The 24,167-nt window shown below is 40.8% G+C and overlaps 2 protein-coding genes and 1 non-coding gene across 7 annotated transcripts in view; 1 reads left to right on the top strand and 2 right to left on the bottom strand.

Moving 5' to 3' along the window:
* MATN2 (matrilin 2) overlaps positions 1–11,349 on the top strand; it is a 145,399-nt gene extending 134,050 nt beyond the window's left edge. For 4 of the 5 annotated variants that reach the window (XM_074317011.1, XM_074317012.1, XM_019714989.2 and 1 more), the window contains 7 exons: positions 577–699; positions 3,956–4,369; positions 6,639–6,791; positions 7,823–7,894; positions 8,219–8,353; positions 8,709–8,807; positions 10,278–11,349. In XM_074317011.1, coding sequence (XP_074173112.1) covers positions 577–699; positions 3,956–4,369; positions 6,639–6,791; positions 7,823–7,894; positions 8,219–8,353; positions 8,709–8,807; positions 10,278–10,333 — 1,052 coding nt within the window. In that variant the 3' untranslated portion in view covers positions 10,334–11,349. The remainder of the gene's footprint in view (positions 1–576; positions 700–3,955; positions 4,370–6,638; positions 6,792–7,822; positions 7,895–8,218; positions 8,354–8,708; positions 8,808–10,277) is intronic. The other variant, XM_019714991.2, reaches the window with a different exon arrangement.
* Positions 11,350–13,694: 2,345 nt separating this feature from the next.
* Positions 13,695–17,052, bottom strand: RPL30 (ribosomal protein L30). Its single transcript, XM_019714992.2, has 5 exons — positions 16,947–17,052; positions 16,786–16,838; positions 16,369–16,514; positions 14,700–14,830; positions 13,695–13,794 (listed from the first exon to the last, which is right to left on the bottom strand). The coding sequence occupies exons 2-5, from the start codon at positions 16,804–16,806 to the stop codon at positions 13,745–13,747; spliced, it is 348 nt and encodes a 115-aa protein (XP_019570551.1). The 5' UTR covers positions 16,807–16,838; positions 16,947–17,052; the 3' UTR covers positions 13,695–13,744.
* On the bottom strand, positions 13,959–14,089 carry LOC141567961 (small nucleolar RNA SNORA72). The gene has a single exon (XR_012491006.1). It is a non-coding gene; the product is annotated as a small nucleolar RNA SNORA72 (small nucleolar RNA).
* Positions 17,053–24,167: the final 7,115 nt, after the last annotated feature.

Raw genomic sequence — 24,167 nt, 5'->3', positions numbered from 1 at the left:
AGACAGGAACACCATGGAGGAGGAGTACTCGGGAGACACGTCATGTCTCAGCTGTGTCATCAATTTACTGCACGACCTTCGGCAACTCTGAAATTTTTTGAGTTTGTTCATTTATAAATTGGGTATAATTAGTCCTGCCTTCCTCTTCTCACAGGATGTTGTGAAGATTAAAGGGCTGTAACTACTTTAAAGAATTTAAAGTACCTCACCCATTAGAAGTGTTCATTAGACTATTAAAACGAGTGTTTGGGAACCTATGTGGTAAAAAATCACTAGCTTGGGAAAAATCAAAACCCAAAACACAATGAACAATTCTAAAAATTAGTAATAAATTCAGGACACCAATCCCCCACCTTACCATTCAGGCTTGTGGGAGTAGAGCTTTCTGAGAGAAATGTTTCCCTCACCATGCCCTGTCCTCACTATTAGACAGAAAAAGGAGATGTTTTAAAGGAGGTTTGAACAGAGGTAGATTTTTACAAAATGGATTACTTCCGTGATCGTTCCTGACATGACTATTGAATCGGGTTTATTTCTACACTGATGGGGTTGCTCAACTTTCTACGTTTTCCTCAGGAAAGGATGTCTGCAAATCGACCCGCCATGGTTGCGAACACATTTGTGTTAATCGTGGCAATTCCTATATCTGCAAATGCTCAGAGGGATTTGTTCTAGCTGAGGATGGAAAACAGTGCAAGAGTAAGTGATCTGAACTTGCCTTTCTGCTTTAATTTGGTTTGGGAGTAACTACTTTTTGGAGTATTTTCAGGGAACAAATCCCTCACCTCTGCTTCTCCCATAAATATAAATATGCATGGATAAACACAGTGTGGGGAAGAGAATTTACTGCAGCACTTGTGAAAAAGCTTTTGAGACGTGTGTTGTGCTCTGTGCTGGAGAATTACATTTAGTTTTGAACATTACACTTTAGGAAGAGAGGGATGGATTAAAGGTTTAAACATAAAAAAAGAAAACCACTAAAGTTGTAGAAAAAAATCTTAACAGAATTATTTTATAATCCCAGAGTAGAGAAGACCTTTCTAAAATGGCATGAAACATAAAAGCCATAAAAGAAAAAGGTGAAATGTATAGTAAGAGATTGAAGTTATGATACTTTTTTTACCTATTAGTTACCAGAAATCAAAAAATTTGATGATTCCTTATGTTGGCAAAGGTATATTGTAATAGGTCATTTTAAATTTACCACTAAGTGTCTGAATTGGTACAACCTCTAAGAGGGCAATTCGGCAATATTTTAAAGGCAATTCCACTTGTAGGAGTTTATCCTACCAATATGTGCAAAGCCGTATACACAAGGGTATTTTGTGCAGCATTATTTGTACCAGCAAAAAATTGGGAACAAGGTAAATGTCCATCCATAAGAGACTGATTAGATAAATTATGGTGTAGCTGCTGTTCAATACTATACAGCTGTTAAAAAGAATGAAATAACTGGCTGTAATCCCAAGATATTTTAAGTGAAATAAGCATGGTGCTGAATGGTTTTTATAGTATATTACCCTTGATGTATTTTGTAAGAGGCTCCCTCTAACATCCATTCTCTCCAGATAGATAGATAGATGATAAATACACACACATATATACTCTTTTGTAATGCTTGAATTTTATTCCATGTGCATGTATTTTATAGAAAATTTTTTTTAAATGGCTAGAGATAAACATGATTTAGAAAGCATCATGGTAAAGTTCAGTACAATGTCAAGTGAAAAATAAAGGCAGAAACTGGGGTGGGGGGTCTTTTTATTAGGTTGGTGCAAAAGTAATGGCGGTTTTTCCAATTATTTTAACCTTTTAAACCGCCATTACTTTTGCACCAACCTAATAGGAAAAAAAGACTTGAGGTGCCATTCAAAAATCAAAGTGACTGTCACCTCATTCACCTGGAAAAGAATGGACACTAGGTAGAGGCTACAGCTCCACACGAGGACAAAGAAACTTCCTCTCAGGGAATCTGTGTCATTAATTAGTCGAGATCATGAGCTTTGGGTCAGACAGATCTGGATGTGAACCTCCATTCATACACTTGTGTGACCTTGGAAAAATTAACTTCTCTGAATCTGTTTCTTCATCTATGATAGTACCTCACAGAATCGTCATGAGGAATAAATAATGTATTTAAAGGTACTTAGCCCAGTGCTGACCAATTGTAAATGCTTGAAAGATGATAACTATTGTCATCAACTGCAGCTGTCCAAAGATGGGGCTTCAGTGGTGAGGGGATGAGTTCCTCATCAGGAGACATGTTCAAGCACAGGCTGAATGGCTAGTGGTAGGGAAGTTGTAAAGATGTGAGCAACAGGAGGGCTGCACTTGACCTTTAAAGGTCTTATTCAACCTGGGAATTCTGGAACTCTGTGAAAATTAGGCTCTAAAAGCAAATCAATTGACTTAACTACCAAAAAGAAAATGCCTAAGGAAAGTTGGAGTGACCCTCCGGCAAAGAAGTAGTTGGCAAGTGGGACTGTCATTCTCCCTGGGTCTGAAAGCAAAAGTCTGGCATGTCTCATCCTGATGCCCTTCCACTCCATCTAGCGCTCTCGTTTCCTGGAGAAGCCTTCTGTGCCCCTCTGTACATGGAGCCTGCAAGTGCTGGTTTTGTTCTGTAAGAGAAAAGTGTATGCGGAAGAGGAGAAAATAGACTTGCTGCCAGAAAATTATTCCAGTATTTCTGAAATCCACATGCATTCCATCTGACAGTCTTTTTTTGGTTGATTCAGGGACAGGCTATGAATGTAAATGAAGCTCTGAAATGGTCTTTTCCTTTTTTACTAATAAGGAATCGATAGGTTGAGTAATGAAGACAAGCACTTAATGGAGAGAGGAACTCAAACCACACACACACACACACACACACACACACAAGGTCAGTGTGTCAGCTTGTTATACAGGCCAGGCATAGAAGTATTTTTGCATGTGTGTGTCTTTACTTGCTTATATTGTTGTCTTCACGTTAAAAAATTGGCCAGCTGCTTGGTACATAAGAGAATGTTGTATCACATTACTGTAGACTGTCGGAAATGAGATCATCCACTTGGGATCTATAAATTTTTCTTATGTCCCCTCCCCCCTCAAGTAACAAAAAAAAAACCTCTCCACACCCAGATTGCTTAAGTATTGCATAAAGCTTTTACTGTCAACCATCTGAGTTGCCTGGAAAGCCTCCGTGTAGATAAAGAATTCAGTGATAATTTATTTTTAAGTTTTAATAGGTTAGTGGGATACTGGACACACCTCCTTTACTTACCGTCAACAAACATTTATTGCATACTTGTTGCATGCCAAGATTGGGGGTACAGACATGAACGAGGCATGGCCCCTGATGAGGAAGAACTGGCAGACGAGAGGACTAGGCCTAATACATAACCAGCGCCTGCACAGTGCATAGGGTACAAACTAGAAGCAATTTGGGGCCAGAGATTTTGTCTTGGTCACTATTGCAATCCTGCTGTTCCTATTGCCTTGCATGAAGCACATGCTCAACGAGCAAATTTTTGTTGAATAAATTAGTAGTGTTAGGGGTATACAAAGTGTAACTAACACATGCTGGGTTACTAGAAAAGCTCCCTAGAAGAGATGATGGCTGAGCTGAATTTTAAGAATTTCCTTCTCCGTTGTGTCAGAATGCCAGTACTGGGGTGACATCACCCCCTCCCCGGAGTAAAGTAGGAATCTTTTGGGTGCTGTCAGACCCTTCAGTGTACTTTGCATGCAGTCCCTCCCAGACAGACCTGGCTGTCGGTGACCTGACAGTGTGGACCTGGTTTCCTAGACAATTTGTATCTCTGCTGTGTCTCTCCCAACACCTGTCTGTCCTGAGTATTATCTAAGAACAAGTGGTTATGCCTCCAATTGAAGCATAATTTTCTTCTACTCTTGTGCATCAATGATTTTTTTTAATCATTCACCTATCTCAGCTTTCCTTTCATCCCTGTAGGATGCTCTGAAGGCCCAATTGACCTGATCTTTGTGATCGATGGATCCAAGAGCCTCGGAGAAGAGAATTTTGAGATTGTGAAGCAGTTTGTCACTGGAATTATAGATTCCTTGGCGATTTCCCCCAAAGCTGCTCGAGTAGGGCTGCTCCAATATTCCACGCAGGTCCGCACAGAGTTTACCCTGAGAAACTTCAGCTCAGCCAAGGAAATGAAAAAAGCCGTGGCCCACATGAAATACATGGGCAAGGGCTCTATGACGGGGCTGGCCCTGAAACACATGTTTGAGAGAAGTTTTACACAAGTAGAAGGGGCCAGACCTCTCTCCGCGCGGGTGCCCCGAGTGGCCATCGTGTTCACAGATGGACGGGCGCAGGATGACGTCTCCGAGTGGGCCAGTAAAGCCAAGGCCAATGGTAATATGGAAGTGTGGTTTACATTACTCAGGCTTCAGGTTTCTTAAACTCACTCAGTGGTCACAGCTGGTCATAGGAATGAGTCTCTGAGTATACAGAAAGGCTGTCAATCGCTGTTACACCCTTTTACTAAACTGCCACCTAGAGGCCTTAAAGGGACCCCACAAGAGTTAAAGGACTCGGAAGGATGCGGTCTTGCAGACGGTGCCATCAGTCTAGACACAGACCACACCTGAGTAATCATCTATTGTGCTTCACTAGCCAGGGTGACCTCCAGTGGAGAGGATCAATCCTGCAAGTGCTGTCTCTGATTAAACCACAAATACACAAGTCCCCAAACATCTAACAACAGATTCCCAGTGGGAGGAACTCTTACTGATACTTTTTTAAAAAAACCAATACTGCAAGTGAACACTGAAAGCACAATAGCCTTAGGATAGCGAACACTCTTGTGTTCGCAGGAGGCAAAAGTTAGCTTTTGAGAAAATTAAAATGTTGGAGATTGTGACTGGAAGCTCTCATTGCGCAGCGGAGCTCAGCCTCTTTTCTGTGGTGTTTCTGACCCCAAGTATAACGCCGGAGGTACTGGAGGTTACTTTAGTTGTGGATAGACGTGAAGTGTGGCAGAGAAGTGTGGCCCCTGGGAAAGGAAACCCAAAAGCTAGGATGGTTGGTAGCGACAGCTTAAGGCAGTGTGTGGATTCCTTGGGAAGATGAGAAAACTTGAGGTGAAGAAGTTTGCTTAAAAGTCACTTTAAGAACTTCTTGAGGGCACATTGCTTTAGCAGGTCCTGTAAGGGGTGAAGGGTATCCACAGACCATGGCTTCATCCAAGACTTTATGGACCCAGTGCCTAGGCCTGGCACATAGTACGTGTGTGACTTATACTTGCTGAGTGAACAAACAAAAGTCAAAGTGCTAGCAATCCCTTTCGTGAATTCCATTGCCCCTCACAGAAAGGCTGTTTCATGTCAGCATTCAATCTCTTTGTGAAGGAGGCCGTTTTGTTGATATTGCTTATCTCACTATTCACAACTTTCCCCCAAGCCCAACACAGTAATAACCAGTGTCCTGCCTGAATAATCTGGGTGAATTGTAAGACTGGCTGCTCACACCCAGTTCCTCTGCTTCTAGACAGCTTGCAAAAGCTCATGTCAATCCATGGGCCGCCATAGCCTGCGTTCTTAGAATACTGGGGAAAGCATCTTGTCTCCAAAGACAGTGGTTAGCCCTTTTATTTGTCACATTGAGACCAATCTACCTTACCCTTTCCCCCACTTGCATTTCCGTGAATCACCCAAAGACAGGTGGTAGGAGAAACAGACGTTTATTTGGTTCTTGAATCAACAAATTTATCTGAAGTGACATCCTCTAATGAATTTAATTACTCCTATGCATAGCTAATACAAATCTTAAAATAATAGTTCTCCTTTTTAGGAAGTTGTGCAGTCACTGGGCTCCCAGACAAATATGCTGAACTTGGCTATTGACCTTACAGAGTTGGAACAAGGCATAACTCTTGCCCGTTGGCTTAAAGAGCCATTTTTTAAAAAAACCTAGTCAATGAGATAGTCCGAATAAGATATCAGTGGTGAAAAATGTTGAAAACCAAGTAGAACTTAAGTTCTTACTGTTTTATTTTCAAATGAAAAGTATATGGGGAAGGGAGTCTAATGAATTTTGTTGAGAAAAGCATTTGGAGCAATCTCATATCCTTTTGATATCTAAGGTTGATTCTTGGGTTGGTTTTTTCCTGACTTCAGGGGTTTCCAGTGGTCTACAGGTTCTCCTTTCAGCCTAGCACCTCCTCACAAGGCTTCGTCCTCCTGAGTGATGGGCAGAATGCATCTTCACCTCCCCCCAGGCCCCTTAAGGTTCCTATCCTGTACCTTTGAGAAGTAGAAACTAGGTTATAAGGTCATAAATTGACCTGTTTCTTAGACTTCTCTCAGGAGATTCCCATTTAGTAAGCCATAGATTGTGCTCTTTCCTACTTTATCCACAAGGCTATTTTAGGGAAAAGTTAACATTTGTTAAATGACCTTGCTTAGAGCTAAGCACCAGGATGGTGGTCTAGCTCCCCAACCTCTCCTAGATGCCTCACCTTCCTCTCTTGTTCATAGGGCCAAAATAAAAATGGTGAAAAAATAGAGGTTGACATGGACCCCTCAAACCACACCACTCAACATCTAGCAGGCTGTGGGTACAATTCCCAGACCATGGGAACACAACTCTAATTACCTTGTTCTTAATTTGCTCTGTACCTTAGGTATAACTATGTATGCTGTCGGTGTAGGAAAAGCCATTGAGGAAGAACTGCAAGAAATTGCCTCTGAACCCACAAACAAGCATCTCTTCTATGCTGAAGACTTCAGCACAATGGGCGAGATAAGTGAAAAATTAAAGAAAGGCATATGTGAAGGTACTACAGCTTACGTCTAGGACAGATCTTAGCAAACAGGGCAGCATGAACTTTTGAATGAGAAATTCTCAACCCATTCCTTCAAAGTGCTCAAAAAAGTACCTCCCTGCTGTGCAGGGCCAGTGACACCTGGAAGCTCTAAGTACAGAAGAAGAGAGGCGAGTTAGAAGTTAGCATTGCTCAAGAGCTTGCTCTGTGCTGAGCAGTGTGATTACTGTTTTGACAGACCAGCAGACTTAATCTTCACAGAAACCCTATAGAGATGATCATTTAACTAAGAAACAACCATTATATAAAGCAGGAGAGTTGACATGTAATTTCCAGATATGCCTGTAATTAGAGTGGAAAGGGATGGTAATCCTTTGAAGCCCACGGCTTAAAATTTAAAGAATACCTCCCTGCATGGACTACGTCTGCTTACAGAACAGTAGACCGCCCTTGAGAATTTAGATTTTGCTATGTACAAGAGGTCTCTGCTTTTCTCCAGTTCACTAATTGTGCTCTATGTAAGGCATGCTGACATACAGCAATTCTGCCCATTGTCCCTTTTACTCATATCCCAGGTTCAGTGACCAATAAAATCAGTCTAAGCGATGTGTCTTACTCCTATGAAGGAGAAAAACAGTGAGATGAAGGGAGATGGGGAGGGAAGGCCTTTCAGATTTCTAATGCGAGTAAGTAATGTTTTACCTCTAGGCTGTTTCATTCAAGTTGAAATGCCTCAAGTGGAGCTGCTGCCACTGCAGCTTAATCCTTCGACAACTTTTTTTCCCCACTCTACCTTCTAGACATATTTTAGGAGCATTCTTAAGATGCACTTGAGGGGTCCAGGGTTCCTTTATAGAGAACTGCCCTAGAGTGGTCTTGGATTATGTAGTAACCAATTGCTTTTTGAATCTGTGGTGTTACCAAACAAAACTAAAATACCCTGGGTTATGGCAGGTAGGTAAAAGTTGATCTGGGTCCAGTTTCCTCAAGAACACGTGTGCATGCAGACAACTATCACCTTTTGGTCACCTTTTTCCTCTCAGCTCTGGAAGACTCTGATGGAAGTCAGGACTCCCCAGCAGGGGAATTGCCAAAGAGGGTCCACCAGCCAACAGGTAAATTTTAAAAAGCAATGTTTTTATAGAACCTTTGGTGGATGTTTCCACCATGGTTTCCCTCCAGACAAAAGTTATAAAGCGAAAGATTTGAATTATGTTAACTATGGCTTTTTTCCCTCAATCAGACAGGAAACATTCATTCCACACCTTAAGCCATATTTGGTAGTAGCCTCTCTGCTGACAGTCTTATTGCCACAGTGTGTCCCAAAGTAAAGTTGTGTACCACATACTAGGAATACCAGGTACTTTAGTCTGACAGCTGATGGTGTTTTATGTAACTGTGTTAAACAGGTTTGACTTCAGTCTTCTTTCTCTTTACAGAGTCTGAGCCATTCACCATAAATATCCGAGACCTACTTTCCTGTTCTAATTTTGCAGTGCAAAACAGCTATCTGTTTGAAGAAGACATTCTTTCACGATCTACACAAAAACTTTCCCATTCAACAAAATCTTCAGGTAATTCCCAGTAAAATATTACTGTAAGTTAACCCGGTATCACCCTCAGCTTGCCAACAAATTCAGTTTAAAGGAGGAAAGGGAAAGAGGAAGTAGGATGGGGAAGAGAGAAGAACTTAAGTAAAATGAGAACTAAAGATCTAAGAAAAACTGGAGTGGTCTTCCCCAAATCCACAGTAAAGGCCACGTCCAGTGTTGGAAGCCCTCTCCTAGGATTTACTGGATCTGGCTGCACGGAAAAAGTTGAACATTTCTTTCATTATGGTTTCCTCCATCTGCTGATTCAGTCCTATTATTATACATCTGGGAAGTCTTGTGAGTAATAGAGGTGAACACTTTCCATCTGCTTTCTCAGGAAGTCCTTTGGAAGAAAAACCTGATCAATGCAAATGTGAAAACCTTATAACATTCCAGAACCTTGCAAATGAAGAAGTAAGAAAATTAACACAACGCTATATCCTTTTCTAGTATTATACTTCTGTATAGAATGCAGAGAATTATCAAAACATCACAGATACTGCATGTTGGTGTATGTCAAATGAAGTCACTTCCATAGTCAAGAACAGTGAACTCCAGGAAAAACTTTTCTTAAGCAGCCTGGTAGGTGTTTGAGAGCCAAGGCAAGCGAAGCTTAATGGCAAGGGTCAAAGCACTTACTTGCTATCTTCTGTTCTAGAGGGTTTAGCAATTAAGGCCAGTCAACCAGTCAGGATGCAAAGTAAAGAATAAGACATATTTAATTAACTCCCTTTGCTGGGAGGAAATCGAGGTACTGGTCTGAGGTACAGTATGTATGGGCAAACAATGATGCAGAATGAAGAGGTTTCAAACTAAACTCCAAACTTTTCCTTTGGCCCCAAGCCACACTGTAGCCACATTTGGTCCGTAGTTTCTAGAGGAGTGTGGTTGGGTTTTTTCTATTTTTTGTTTTGCTTTTGGTTTGGCAACAAAGATCTTTTGTATCAGCACTCTAAGATTAAACATTCCACCAAGGCAACCACAGGATCCAATGATTCATTAAAAACAATATTACAAATAAAAGGAATGCTTTGGGATAATGGGGAAATGAGGATTTAGTTCTTTTACACACCGGAAATCCTGCCAACTGCTCTAAACGTAAAATTAGCTTACTAAAGCTGGCTGGTATCTATCTCAACATGCAACAACTAGTCGATAGGGAAATGGTTTAATCCTCAACTATCTCTGTGCCAGTGGATTTATGTAATAAGGAACAGCATATAGCAATTTCCTTTCTGAAAACTGGAAATATTGCTCCCCTAAGAAAATAATCTGACAGTGGTTAATAGATGGTGAATCTGGGCTGCTATTTTGCCAAGGGGGCGGGATGGTATTAAGGAGCTTAAGCCCGGTGGGGGTGGAGGGGAACAAATGATTATCCTAATGCTCCTCTCCTCTTCCTCTTCCAACTCTGAGGGTCTACTTCACAAGAGATGAGGGAAGTTCTATACAAAAGAGCATAGGTTGGAAGTCTTCAAGGTTGCTACCACATACATTTGGCCATATCTAGCATTATGAGTGAAAAGTGCATCTCTCTTCTGATGTCATATCTTACTTTGCAAGGCCTAATCCTTTTCTTCTCTTCACCACATTCCCAACATTATCAATTCTGGCTCGTGGAGGTGTGCTATGACAAAGTAATTTACAAGCAACAGAGGTGTGCTTAGAATTAAAAAGAATTTGAACTGAGCTATCCCGCTTTGATGTCAAAGTATTTAATTCAAAAAAAGATTTATAATCTTAGTAGCATGTGTTAGTTACTATAAACATACAGGTCAGGGTTTTAAAATACTTAACAGAAATAGAAACAGAGACATATTTTTAGGATAAATTTTTATGTAACTAATTCGTTGTTTGAACATAAAAATTGGGAATTCAGATTTCTTTTCCTTAATTTGAGTTTTACTAGAAGAAATGACACAGAGAATGGAAGCCCTGGAAAATCGCCTGAAATACAGATGAAGATTGGAATTACTGTTTGTACATCATTGTATCAAAGATTAGTGAAAGCAGTTCAGAGCCCCAAAGCTCAGGCTATCATTAATTCTGTCAAGTTGTAAAATAAAACATAATTAGTACTGAGAAAGCTGGTTTGCTATATGGCAAAAAGTAGACACTAACTTGTATAAATTCAAAGAGAAAAAGAATCCTTAAGAATCCGAAAATGAGTTTACCAAGTGAGAAGAAATAAGCTATGCAAGGTGCTCTGTAACACACTGTGGACATGATTTGCTTTTGCCTGGTCCTGCCTTAAAGTGACAGCCTTCCCATGCATTTTGGAAGCCAAATGATGCCTTACAAAATACCTTGACTAAGCTTGTTTAACTACTTCAAGACAAGTGTTTCTATCAGAATGTCCTCCCAAAGGGCATCGTGGTACAGTGGGAAGAACCTCTAGGCCTCAATCGTATCGGATGATTCTTTCCAAGTATAAAAGTTGTGATTCAAAGTATTAAACCTTTAGCTTATATTTATATTGGAGTCATCCATTTGATTGTGAAAACAGATTTTCATTAGCAAGTAAAGTATTAATTTGGATTGAGATGTAATCAGTTCAGGCATTGCTTCCAATTCAATTTTACTTTGCTTTTTAAGTCCTGGCTCCCTCTTGTGGCTCTAGACTGCCCCTGCTCCCATTTCCTTAAACATTTCATTATAGAGTTTATAACTTTCTCCAACTCGGTGAGGAAAATGCTTTCAAGGGAAAGAAAGGCCTCCAATCAATCCATCAAATTTACAGATTAATCAAAGATACTGAACTTGAAGATTATCTACAATTTGAAATATTTCTCTCTTTTCCTAGTTTTGCTATATGTATGTCTCAGGTGTAAAGGTTTTACATTCCAGTTTGTGTGACCTTTCTAAGCCTTGATGGTGTCAAATGGGACTAATAGTACTATCTCATGGGATTGTCAAGAGGATTAAATGGGTTAACATGTACACTACTTAGTAAAGTCTAACATATTTTAAATGCTCAAGATTACCTGTTTTTATTCAGCAGCCAAGAGCACCTGACACAAAGATGGTGCTACACAAAGCCACAAGCATATCAATGAGAGTTAAGTAAATGCTTAAGCCCTCAAAGTCTATTCATTCTGGTTTTTGAATTATGTGCGTCACATAATAAGTGATAAAGTTGAAAACGTTGAGTTCCTGTCCTCTGGGACCTTAGTTTAATGAGATAGATGTGATTAATGCCATAAAAAAGGTTCTGTGGTAACTGAGGCACCCAATCTAAACAGGAGGAGGATGTTGGGGTGACCTGGAAAAGGAGGGGAATGGGGAAGGTAACCAGATGCCCCTGCAAGCAGAGGGAGCAGCAAGTCTAGTTTAAGGGGTAGCTGGAAATAAGAGTTGCTAGAGAGAAGACCCAAGAGAACCATTTTCCACAAACCATCTTCCAGAAGGTCCAACTAATTGCATTTACAATCCACCTAAAGTTTGCTTTCTTCTCTATATACTTTTTGTTCCTGCCACACTATACAGATTGCAATTAACACGCTCCACAATATCCAGCTTCTTTCTTCTTTGCACTTTCCTATCTCTCAGTATAGGTATGGATTATTCAATTGGCTGGAACTTCCTGCAGTCCCCTATACTTTATAATAAGAAAACATTTAAAAATACCACCTTAGACCTTCCCAGATCTTCCTGGCTAACAGCATTTTCTAATTCTAACAGCACTATAATGGCACTTCATTACATCTGCCTCAGACCAGAATGAGTGAGGTGTTTCTTATCCGCTAGGCGTTAAACTCCTTTTCTCTGAACTTCCTCACTGAAACAATGGTGGGTGCAAAAAAAAGCACATATAAAAAGGTAAAAGCCAAATGATCTTATAGCGTATTATCACTACCTAGGAGAAAGTCCTAGAAATCATTATTTTCTAAAATCCATTAATTCCAAAATGCTTGAGCCAAACAGTCATGCAACAGAAGCACTGCAAAGAAATGGTATGCTGGAACCTACAATATTGTATTCTTTAGGTCACTATCCCTTTAGAGATTAAATTGGAACTAGTCAACCTAGAGGGACAAATAACCCAAATAGCGTGAAAGGTCAATTTGAGAAACTGACTGAATAGGTGAAAAATAAGTTCATAAACTTCCTTAACTAAAAGACTGAAACAGTTTGAACCACAGAAACAGATTAATGGCATTAGAGACCAGAAAGTCTGACCAAGCAATTCATATCAAGATTTAAACATTTTAAATGACCTTGGGCACACCAGTGTCTGGAGCACCTTAGGACATTTATAGATTTTCATGTAGCTCTGACTCTTATCCAGAGGATACTACTTGGAAAATATGGGGTGACATTTGGAGGTGCTGATACAATGACATGGAAGGAAACCCAGGAATGAGATCTCCTGTAGTATTCACAGCCCTCAACAAGAACTGTCCCATTGAAAAATATCAGTACTCCCAAATTGAGAAACACTGAGTAACAGAACCAGTAAGAAAACTCTAGTTCATAACAGCTACTTTCAAAATTATATCCATAAGCTCAGATTAACTTCAGAAACAAACTAAAACCATGCAATGTTAGCCTGAAAAGAGACCATTTCCCACACTTGTGAAACTGGGAATTTGACTCACCCATAGTTGTTACGTAACTATAAGGATGTCTTCTGACTTCAAGTTCAGTAGATACCTGACTTTCTGGATAATGTACTGAAAGCATCCTCATCATCTGTCTCTCATCTACGGTACCACCAAAAACCTCCTGACCATGCAGATTGATTCTAAAGTCCAAAAGACATTGTCATTTCTGCCACATCTACAACCTCCCTTAGAGCCAAAGCAGACTGTGTAGGGTATACCCTACAAGCACCATTCAACTCTGCAAATCAAGATGTGTGTAAATCAGTATTTCCCCCCAAATTAATTCCTCTGAATGTTCCAAAGGATATTAACAGACATGGGAAAAGGGTTCCATGAGACATACCTGGGAGATGTAATATGCAGTGACAAAATCTGGGGTGGAGAGGAACTTCATTTAGTCCTTTTTGCTACTCATATTTGGTAGACTTAAGCGGGACTATAAACTGCAATTCTGGTTAAATTCTGGGTTTTGAACTTTGCTGCCACTCAAACATACTCAAATATAAAATGCCAACAATGTCCTGAGAGTGGAATTACGAAAATCCAATACAGGAAAGGAACTCACTGCACCCCCTTTACTCAAATGAGAAAATGGAAATTGGGATGTATATAATTCTTACCCCCAAGTCTCACCACACCTAGCTACCTCATCCTCTCTAATCCTAGCTTCAGGAAAGTGTACTGAAACAAAGATATAAAAATAACTGAAATGAATACAGTTTTTAAACCGAACTCTGACCAGTTTTATTAAAGAAAAATTTTGCATGATTTACTTTTCACCAGTCTGTTCTGGCATGCTTCTAATGATATCAGAATCACCTAGAAAATAAAACAATAATTTTACAATTCATTTAATGGTAAGTGGTAATCATAAAATTAGCAGTGGTTATCTTCACATTATTGTATTCGCTGTGCTGCCATTTCTTGAGGTTGATCAGAGTCAGACATTTCCCACTTAAGATGCATCACATAAATCAGACTTAGTTTATAACCAGCATTTTAAAACCAGACCTAGGAAGAGAACTAGGTCTGGGGACACATGCTTGGTCTTAATATAGCGAATGTTTAGCCTGCACTGATTATTACAAAATCAGAACAGCGAGAATATTCGCAGTATTTTATGAATTAAAAGTTCCTAAGTTCAAAACAGTATGATGTGTACACCTAACCCTTGAACAACTCAGGGATTAGGGGTGCTGACCCGTGTGTAACTTCAGTTGGCCTTCTGCATACATGGATTCCCAACCACGGTCAAAACTACTGTCTTTGGTCAATAGTTGGTGAATTCATGGATGCGAAACCCACTGGAAAAAATCCGTGTATGAGTACCCGTGCAGTTCAAACCTGAGTTGTGAAGGTCAATTGTAGTTGTAGGCATTTTTTTTCCCAACCAATTTTACCTGTTTTCAAGGAGCCAGTAAGGACTACTTACTTCTGTGTCACTTGATTATTCTCCCCTTTCATAATTTCACCTTTTACTAAGCTCCTAGATAATTTCTTAGGTGCTTCATCAAATGAAATTCATAATCTCATAGTAAAAACACTCACTTATAACAAAGCCAGTGTACTAACATTTATTATCAATTCTCTGTGAAATAAAACTATAGGATATCCCTCAATATATCCAAATTCTCACCATGAACTCAGGACCCAAAGACATTTGTATAGCAAATATTTGTATTACATTATAAAGGGAAAAAAAAAAAAATGACTTAACATCATACCTGGATCAATGATAGCCAGTGTGCATACTCTGTAGTATTTTCCACACGCTGTGCCCAACTCAATATTATTGCCACTGTAGTGATGGACACCAGTCTTGGCCAACATGGCGTAATACTCTATTTCAGATTTCCTTTGGGAACCAAAAAGGCAAATAAATGAATGCCATACCAAGTAACAGACTAAATGTTACTACTTCTCTAATTAGTAATATTGGTGAGGCCTTTCAACAGTAACTAAGCCAGTTATTACTCTTAAAAACATATTATCACATCCATTAGCCAATACAAATCATCCTCTCCTTGGATCCCTTACAAGAGATGAGACAACCAGCAAATATCTACTCAACACCTATGTTTAAGACAGTATCTATGTTCATTTGAGTAGGGTGCAAAACAAAAGCATTACTTGCTTAGCATTTACAAAATACTGGACATTTTACATAAAATACCATAACAACCGCTAATGTATTATGTACTCCATTTTGGGAAAAAAAAAAAACTAATGAAGAAATTCAGGCACAGAAAATAAGGGGAAGATCCAGAATCTGAACCATGTTATCTTTCACAGTCCATTTCTATCACCCTCTGATGCTCTGAATCCAAGATGGGGAGTGGTATTACTTGCCCAGAGTTACTGTTTGTGTCAAATGAGTAGGTAGATATTAATGGTTTTATGAATTTGAAGTGCGTTCTAACAGAACTCTGCCGCTATTCAATGTGTGAATCCACAGAGCAGCAGTAGTGTCACAAAGTGCTTATTAGAAACACATCATCTCAGGCCCCATCCCAGGCCCAAAATCAGAACCTGCATTTTAACAAGCTCATTCACGTGATTGTGTGCACATTCACTTTAGAGAAGCACTGCTATGGAAGGTAGGCATGAAAGAAAGGTTTGAAATAAGACCAAACTATGGGATAGGAGGGAGGTGAGAACACTCCAGAAATACAGACACCCTATAAAATTCTGTGAGCCAGTTGTACATTATCATAGAAAAATCAATGTGCGTGGGTGGGGAAAATGATTACACAGCTTATATCCTGTAATGTCCAAGTTTCTTTAACTCATTTACAGTACCCACTAAGTTCAATTTTAAAAGTCAAACAAGGGGTGACCAGTTAGCTCAGTTGGTTAGATTGGTGCTGATAACACCAAGGTTGCTGGTTCAATCCCCACATGGGCCACTAAGTTGTGCCCTTCTTAAAAAATAAAATCAAGCAAACACTTTGGCTAACAGAATTAACATAGCAGGATGAATTAGGTGATTCTACGAGAGCCTGTAATTCCTTTGCTACACTAAAACAAGTTCATACAATTAAACACTTTTAAAGCATCTCAAAGCTAAAAGAATGACCAAAGGTAGGACACAAAACACATGGAAAAACAAATTACATGTCTATGCTTCCTTCAAACTTTTGACATTCTGTGGTTTTTTACCCTTTTTGCCACATCTATCCATAAGATAAACTTACACAAGGAGAAAACATGGGGCGGGGGGGCATCAAGAGCCAACCACAATAGCAGCCTTAAGTCATTCTGCAAATGTTCATTTGTAAAACAAATTTTACGTAAAATCGAGTTCATGCTACCCATGTTGCAAGTTTACACTCTGGATATTCGTTCAGGATGAATGTGCAGTGGATGATACACACTTCAGGTTCTTGCCATTACCTCAAGGCCGGGCAGTTGTTCGCAAGGATGACCAGTTTCGCTTTGCCTTGTCTGATCATTTTCAGAGTCTGCTTGTACCCCAGCACGTACTTTCCACTTTTCATAACAAGTTGGAGCCGAGAATTGATCGACTCCAGCGACTTTTTCTACAAAAAACAAACATTTAACACGGACCTCAAGGCCTTGTCTGTAACCACCTGAAAACTGGATCTAGCTTTCTGGAAGTCTGTCTAACCCCTTAATAAAAGCTCCGAAGTCGAGGGTCCCAAGTCACTGAGAGGGCCTCTCGGGCTCCTTTTCGGACCCTCCAAATGCCACTGGGCATGCTGTGTCCCCAGTGTGCTCAGATCTGCCCGCCCCGTTCAGACTCATCTCTCCACGTGAAATCGACTTCCTCCCCTGGCCCGCTTCACTCACCGTCTTCTTTGCGGCCACCATCTTCCTGCCTTAGAAGCGGGACGGCCCCCAACCTAGAACACAGAGAACAGGACAGGAAGTTTACGATCAGGGGGTCCACACGGCAACCCGCTGGGCTCCCCGCGCTGCCTAAAGCTCTATAGCTCTTGGAGCCCACTCACCAAAAGCAGCCGCCAAGATGGCCGGGGAGCGAGAAAGGAAAAAGTTCCCACAATGCAAAGCTCTTCACGGTGCGGACGGGATTCCGGGACCGGAAGCGGAAGCAAATTGAGAAGCAAGCAGTGAAGGCGTGGCAAGAAGAGGAGGGCGGCCGCCGGTTGCTATAGATACCGCGAGTTAGAACGGCGGTGGCCCGGTACGCTTATCCTCGCTGCGAGCTTAAACCTTCCCACGCTGTCACTTTGTTGCTTCCCGCTGCGAACTGAAGAACCGAGGACGGTCCAGCTGGGCGGGAGAAGGTGGAGAAGCTGACTGAGGCGGAGGCGAGAGGAGCGGTGAGAAGAGGCGGGGACGGCTGGACCGTGGTCTTAGTGCTGCTGAGCTCATCTCTGCCCCACGCCCCGGCTCCGGGAGAGACCGGGAGAACTCCGGTGCGCCTGAGCTGTCGGGTCTGCCCTCTGCCATCAGTGACGCCTGGGCTCAAGTAGCTGTGTGCACTCTCCTGCCCTCGCCCAGGTTGTCGGTCCCTCGGAGAAGGCGCCCGTGCTGGCTCCTCCAAACTCACCTCTCTTTTGACCCTGTTAGTGTCAACTTGTAAGCCGAATTTGCACAGAGAGAGCGATAAACAGGTCTAATTTAAAAAATCTTTTTGCTGGGAAAGTTGGACCTTGATAGAAATGTTCAGTGACGGATTATTCAAAATATTAGGTCCAGAAAGTACCCCCCACAGCCACCACCAAGAAAAAACTAAATTTACCCAGTAGGTAAGCTGTTTCTGCTGTCATTGCGCCCTGGGGAAGGTCAGGGAGGAGGAGGAGCCAAGAAAAAAAGGCTGTGAACTGTGCGGGGAGCTATGCTACTCAGTGTGGACCAAAAAGGGCGTTCTTTGGAAAGGAATCTCACAGGGTGATATCATAAATTCCTAACTGGGCAGGTCATGGTGGGTAGTCACACCTCAGGCCTATAACTTCTTTAGTTAAAAGTTTTAAGCCAGTTCTGTCCATTGTTCTTGTGCATCTAGGTTAACACACCCTTAAAATATTAGTAATACTCCTCGAAGAGGTATTAACCCTCAAGAGAGCACATAATCTCGTTAACTATCTTGTATCCAATCCCTGCCTTGCTTTCGCCAATCTTCCTTACATCTCATCCTTAATTTCAAATGCATAAAAACAGCTGCAAAACCATTATTCTTGGGAGCATTTGAGGTCTTGCTCCCAGGCATATGTTGTCAGTTTGGTTCAAATAAACTCACAACTTTTGTACAGGTTTAGATATTCTTACATCAACAACCTTTTATTTGTTTTGTCTAACAGTCACAAAAACTTGCTTGAGATAAGTAGCATTTTTATTCTCAAGTTTCCATATCTAGTGTATTGTCAAAGCTAGGGCCGGTACCAATACCCAGGTGTACCATAGGTCACCTCAAAGTTTATTCAAATGTATGCCCCACTTTGACATGAAATTAACCAAACAAGTAGAGTTATCATACTATTTGCTTGTAGTATGGTCTCTGTGGCAACTACCCAACTCTTGTGTGGTAGCACAAAAGCAGCTGCAGACTGTGTAAATGAATGAGTGTGGCTGTGTTTCAGTAAAGCTTTATTTACAAAATTAGGCAGCTGGTTGTATTTGATCTGCAGGCCACAGTTTGCTGACCCCAATGTCAGAAGTTTACTATTACTATTAAAAATACCCACTTTCAGTTACAGAGACTGTCCTTAGTCTAAAGAGATGTATGTTGAAGTATTTACAGATGAAGTATGATATCTGCAACTTATTTTCAAGTTGCTAAAATAGGTGTATATGAACAGGTAGGTAGGTAGGGTAAATGCAAGAAAGTGTTAACAACTGTTAATTTTAAGTGGAGAGTATACTGGTGTTTGTTGTACTATTCAGCTTTTTTTTTTTTTTTTAAGATTTTATTGGGGAAGGGGAACAGGACTTTATTGGGGAACAGTGTGTACTTCCAGGCCTTTTTTCTAAGTCAAGTTGTCCTTTCAATCTTAGTTGTGGAGGTGCCGTTCAGCTTCAAGTTGTTGTCCTTTCAGTCTTAGTTGTGGAGGGTGCAGCTCAGGTCCAGGTCCAGTTGCCGTTTTTCTAGTTGCAGGGAGTCTACATCCCTTGCGGGAGTCGAGTTGGCAACCTTGTGGTTGAGAGGATGCGCTCCAACCAACTGAGCCATCCGGGAGCTCAGTGGCAGCTCAGCTCAAGGTGCCGTGTTCAATCTTAGTTGCAGGGGGCAGAGCCCACCATCCCTTGAGTGAGTCGAGGAGTTGAACCGGCAACCTTGTGGTTGAGAGCCCAGTGGCCCATGTGGGAATCGAACCGGCAGCCTTTGGAGTTAGGAGCATGGAGCTCTAACCGCCTGAGCCACCGGGCCGGCCCCAGCTTTTTTTTTTAAATAGAGTTTTTTATTTTATTATTTTATTATATTGGGGAATATTGGGGAACAGTGTGCCTCTCCAGGACCCATCAGCTCCAAGTCGTTGTCCTTCAATCTAGTTGTGGAGGGTGCAGCTCAGCTCCAAGTCCAGTTGCCATCCTCAATCTTTAGTTACAAGCATGTGGGAATTGAACCGACAAGCTTGTTGTTGAGAGCTCACGCTCCAACCAACTGAGCCATCCGGCCGCCCCTCTGGAAGGTCAGCAGCAGCTCGCTGTCCACAATCCAGCCTTGGAGGGCGCAGCCCACTGGCCTATGTGGGAATCGAACCAGCAACCCTGTTGTCCAGAGCTTGTGCTCTAACCAACTGAACCATCTGGCTGCCCCACTATTCAGCTTTTTGTACGTTTGAAAATGTTAATACTAAAAAGTTAAGAAATGTATAGCTTTGAGAAAGGACTTTGCTATCCAGATATTATTTTTTTCTAGATGCTAGTCTTGTCGCATTCAGGGTGATCTTGAAGGAATACAAACAGTTAATTGTGATAGCACAGAATTAACATAAGGCCTTCCTTTGGTTTTCCTTCATCAAAATCTCTGGTCCAAGTTTCTGAGAACTCTGCAGACACTTCCATTTACTGTGCTTCTGGTTTTTACTTGCTATGAACATTAAAAGTGACAGGCTGCATTCCCTTTTAGAGCAAATACTAACAAGTTCATCTGATATTCGTTGGTTCAGTACACTAATTCATCTCCTCACTGTTAAACAGTTACAACTATCAGATTCGTTTTTCATCAACTATTACTTATTCAGTGCCCATTAGTAATTTGGAACTCTATCTGTGTAACTCAGCCTTCACATTCTTAAGCCACCCTGGACCTTAAACATTCTCACAAATGTGGTGCAGTGAGTGAGGGACGGTGAATCCCAGTGAAAAGACCCTGTAAACTCAGTGAATGTTAGGGTCCTTTCAGCTAACTACACACACATACACCTATACAAGAATTCTCAACCCTTAGAGGACAAGAGGGAATGAATGCTGCTTACTCATCTCTACCTTTTTTGCCTTCACAATAAAAAAGAATCAAATATTTCTCCTATACACTTTTTGTTCAGACTGGGAATGCTCCAGAGTATACTGAATTAAAAATAGGCTAGATAGGGCCAGTCTGGTGGCTCAGGCAGTTGGAGCTCCGTGCTCCTAGGCTGCCGGTTCGACTCCTACATGGGCCAGTGGGCTCTCAACAAGGTTGCCGGTTCGACTCCTTGACTCCCGCAAGGGATGGTGGGCTCTGCCCCCTGCAACTAACAACGGCAAACGGAACTGGAGTTGGGCTGCGCCCTCCACAGCTGGGATTGAGGGGACACAACTTGACTTGGAGGAGATCCTGAAAGTACACACTGTTCCCCAGTGGAGTCCTGTACCCCTTCCCCAATAAAATTCTTTAAAAGAAAATAGGCCACATACATGATTTCTCCTATTTTTTAAAGCCATTTCTTCTGTACAAGGAAGCATATTTTTTAAATACTCTTGGATACAAAGAACTCAGAGTACTGTAGTCACAATTCTACTGTGGAAGAGTACTTAACCACTTTTGGAAAGTGGGAGTGTCTATAAAGCTTGGTCTTTGGGTTATTTTTTATTTCTTAGAGTCAATTTTTGAAATTTTAGTATAAATGGGCATCCTGTGGTCCTAAGTGTCCACAAAAGTATGACATTTTACATTTTATTTTCAATACTTTGAAACGCCTGCCATGTACTTTTATCCTTCATAAACCTGTAATGCACAGGCTAAGACATCAATGTGTTTTGCTTTTAACCAGAATTAATTAATACTGTAACACTGCATGTCATGCTGATCAGAAAATGTCACTACTTAATGGAGAAATAGATAATAAATGTAAATTTGTAACAACATCAAAACATGGGTATGTCTAAGAAAAATGATAAAAGGAGTTCTTGGAAGTGAAAAGATTTATGAACTACTGCCTTCAAAATACAACACATCAAGGTCTATGAGCCTTTGAAATCATAGTATCGGTTATAATCAGGTATTATCAAGATAAGACTAAAGGAATAAGGGCAGGTAATTGCTAAGAAGGAGAGTGGTGAGGGAGAGGGAAGGTAGGGTAAGCATATGTATGTTAGCCTAGACACTTTTGTAAGCAGCAGAAATAAATTAGCTCAGTTAAGCAGAAAAGGAATTTATTTTGTAGTTCACCAAATGAACAAGAAGCCTGGAGTGGAGAGCAACATGCAGATCTGCCTATTCTGGTCATGGGAGAAGCAGAACTATTCATTAATCTCTGGTGTAGAGCATAGGACATAGAGCAAACCACAGGACAGCACCCCACACTTCAAAGGTGTTTAATCTTGGCCATAGCAGTGTTTAATATGCCATTCCATCACTCTCTAGATTTAGCTTCTGTGCTCCAATTTAAATAAAATAGCAGCTACTAGTTAGGAAGCCATTAGGCTAAATAGAAAAATACATTCTAGTGATCACGTGGAGACATTTGTCTGACCCATTAGACCCTGAATCCTATGAATTTCTTTCTGTCACCTCCAAAGAAAGAGGTGGAGACTGGCCTTTGATTATAAATAATTTCCAGTGCTACTCAAAGTATAGAACAGTGTCTAGTAGTTGGTAGTCACACAGAGATTTTTACTGAATCCCCTGAAATATGTAAGGAAAGAGGCTGTTTTTTTCTTCCAAAAGGAAAATTAGACAGATTCTGTTTGGAATCTCTTGTTTGTGGAAGCCAGTTCTAAGTATTAGGGCAATTTCTGTTCTTTTCAGTGCCCTGAGGAGCTGATGGAATCTGAACACAAAGGTTTTGTTGACTTCACAGACTTTAATGGACCCAAAGGTCTCAAGAGCTTTGGCATCCAATCTTCCCAGTGCTACCAGTCCCTGCTTATTAAACTCTTTGTTAAAATAAACGCCAACCGTTTGTGGCAGACATCTTCCTGAGATTTTACAGCTGAAGCACCAGTGTGGACAAAGTAAATAGATGGTAATTATTGACACATTCATTGCTAGGTTAATGTGTACGTTTCCACTGACAGGTACAATCCTTTGTTTGCTCTGCCTGAACTCTCACTAGCAGCTTGGCATCCCTGCTGCCTGGGCAATACGATGAGGCTTCAATTTCATAGTTATGGGAATTGTTCTTTGTATTGTGGAGATACCTTCAGTCCTAAGTAGACAAACTCTTTTTGTAATTGAAAAACAAACGTTATTAATATTAAAGTGATTTTTATAGGCTTTTCTTGCATATACGCATTATACAAATGGGATTTCTTTTTTTAAAATGCTAGAAGTCTTTGGACTGAGTCTTATATGTCTTTTTGTCCCCTCACCAGCCTGGCACACAGAGAATATTCGGTAAGTCTTTGTGGTAGGCCTGGTTATTACACATACCTAATTAAAATGGGATATAAGAACTGCATACATGGCTCTAAAAATTGAAAACACTTGAAAAATGCATGCAGTGAAAAGCACACCTACGCCAGCCCCACTATCTGCTTAGTTCCAATCTCACTCATGGGTAAATACTGTCATTAGGTTTATTTTTCTGTGTATTCTTCCAAAGTTTCTTTATACATTGAAAATGTTATTTCCGTCTCCCATCTTTATTCATAAAATGTAATGTATTATACCCACTATTCTTCACCTTGTTTTTTTCACCTATCAATATGGAAATTTTTCTACATTGATATGCAAAGAATGTCATTCTTCTTTTTTTACACTTGCTCAATAATACATTGTGTGATTTATTTAACCAGTCCCCTGTTAAGGGATATTTGATTTGTTTTCAGTTTTTTCCTGTTGCAAACAAGGCTGCAACTGAATTCCTTTATACATACATCATTTTGAATGTGTGCAACTGTAACTGTGGGACAGTTTCCTAGAAGTAGCATTACTAGGTCAAAAGATATGTGCATTTGTAATCTTGATAGATAACTGCCTAAATGCCTTCTATAAGAGTTCTACCAATTTACACTATCAACAATACAATAAATCTTTTTCTAAAATTGAAGGCTTTCCATCATTAGTGCAGCTGTGTCAAAACATGGGCATGGAGCAGGCGTCAGGGGACAAAGTAGGAGCACCATCTTGGTTTCAGGTACTTTAGTCTATGATCTCATTTATTTCATTCAAGAGCCTTATAAATAAACATCAGTATCACCAAACGTAGCTAGAACACTGCTTAGTCAGGATAAGTAAGTTGCCCAATGTCTCAGAGCTAGTAAGCGATGCAGCTGGGGCTTACGCCCAATGTATGTGACTCTGAAGCCCCCTCTCTCCTCACAATCTCCAGTTCCTTCTGGGGTCTAGTCCTGGTTCTGCCAGAACTTGTCATATGGCCTTACACATAGGAGAAATGCAATCCATATCTGTTGAGTGGGTGGATGGGTGAATAAATGAATCAACAGAGGTGAAGTTTCAGGAGGGTGAGAGTACTGCTGAGAAAGCAGAGGGAGAGTAGGAATCAGGACCCACAGAATAACAGAAACTGGAAGGCAGCATTGGCCAAGATGGGCTTGGGAAGAGGGTTTTGGGTTGTGAAGAGAGTTTCCTAGTCATGCAGGAAAAGGTCAATACAGCAAAACAAAGCTTTATTGTGTTCTGTTAAATCATACTTCTGTACAGTTGCCACATGTCCTGGCTCACGTGTACAGTTTCACTTCTATGTTAATGTTTTACAATATCAAGTTTAAAATAAAAACCTGATGCTTTTGGGGATTACTGACAGGCTCACCAAAACTGACAAAAAGCATCAAACTTGGCCAGGCTTTGGAACCTGGTGTGTATAAGTGTAGGTAGTACT

This window comes from Rhinolophus sinicus, linkage group LG12 (assembly GCF_036562045.2).
Source record: "Rhinolophus sinicus isolate RSC01 linkage group LG12, ASM3656204v1, whole genome shotgun sequence".
In the NCBI taxonomy this organism is placed as follows: Eukaryota; Metazoa; Chordata; class Mammalia; order Chiroptera; family Rhinolophidae; genus Rhinolophus; species Rhinolophus sinicus.
The sequence above is the reverse complement of the archived record's forward strand: the minus strand, read 5'-3'. Positions and strand labels throughout refer to the sequence as shown.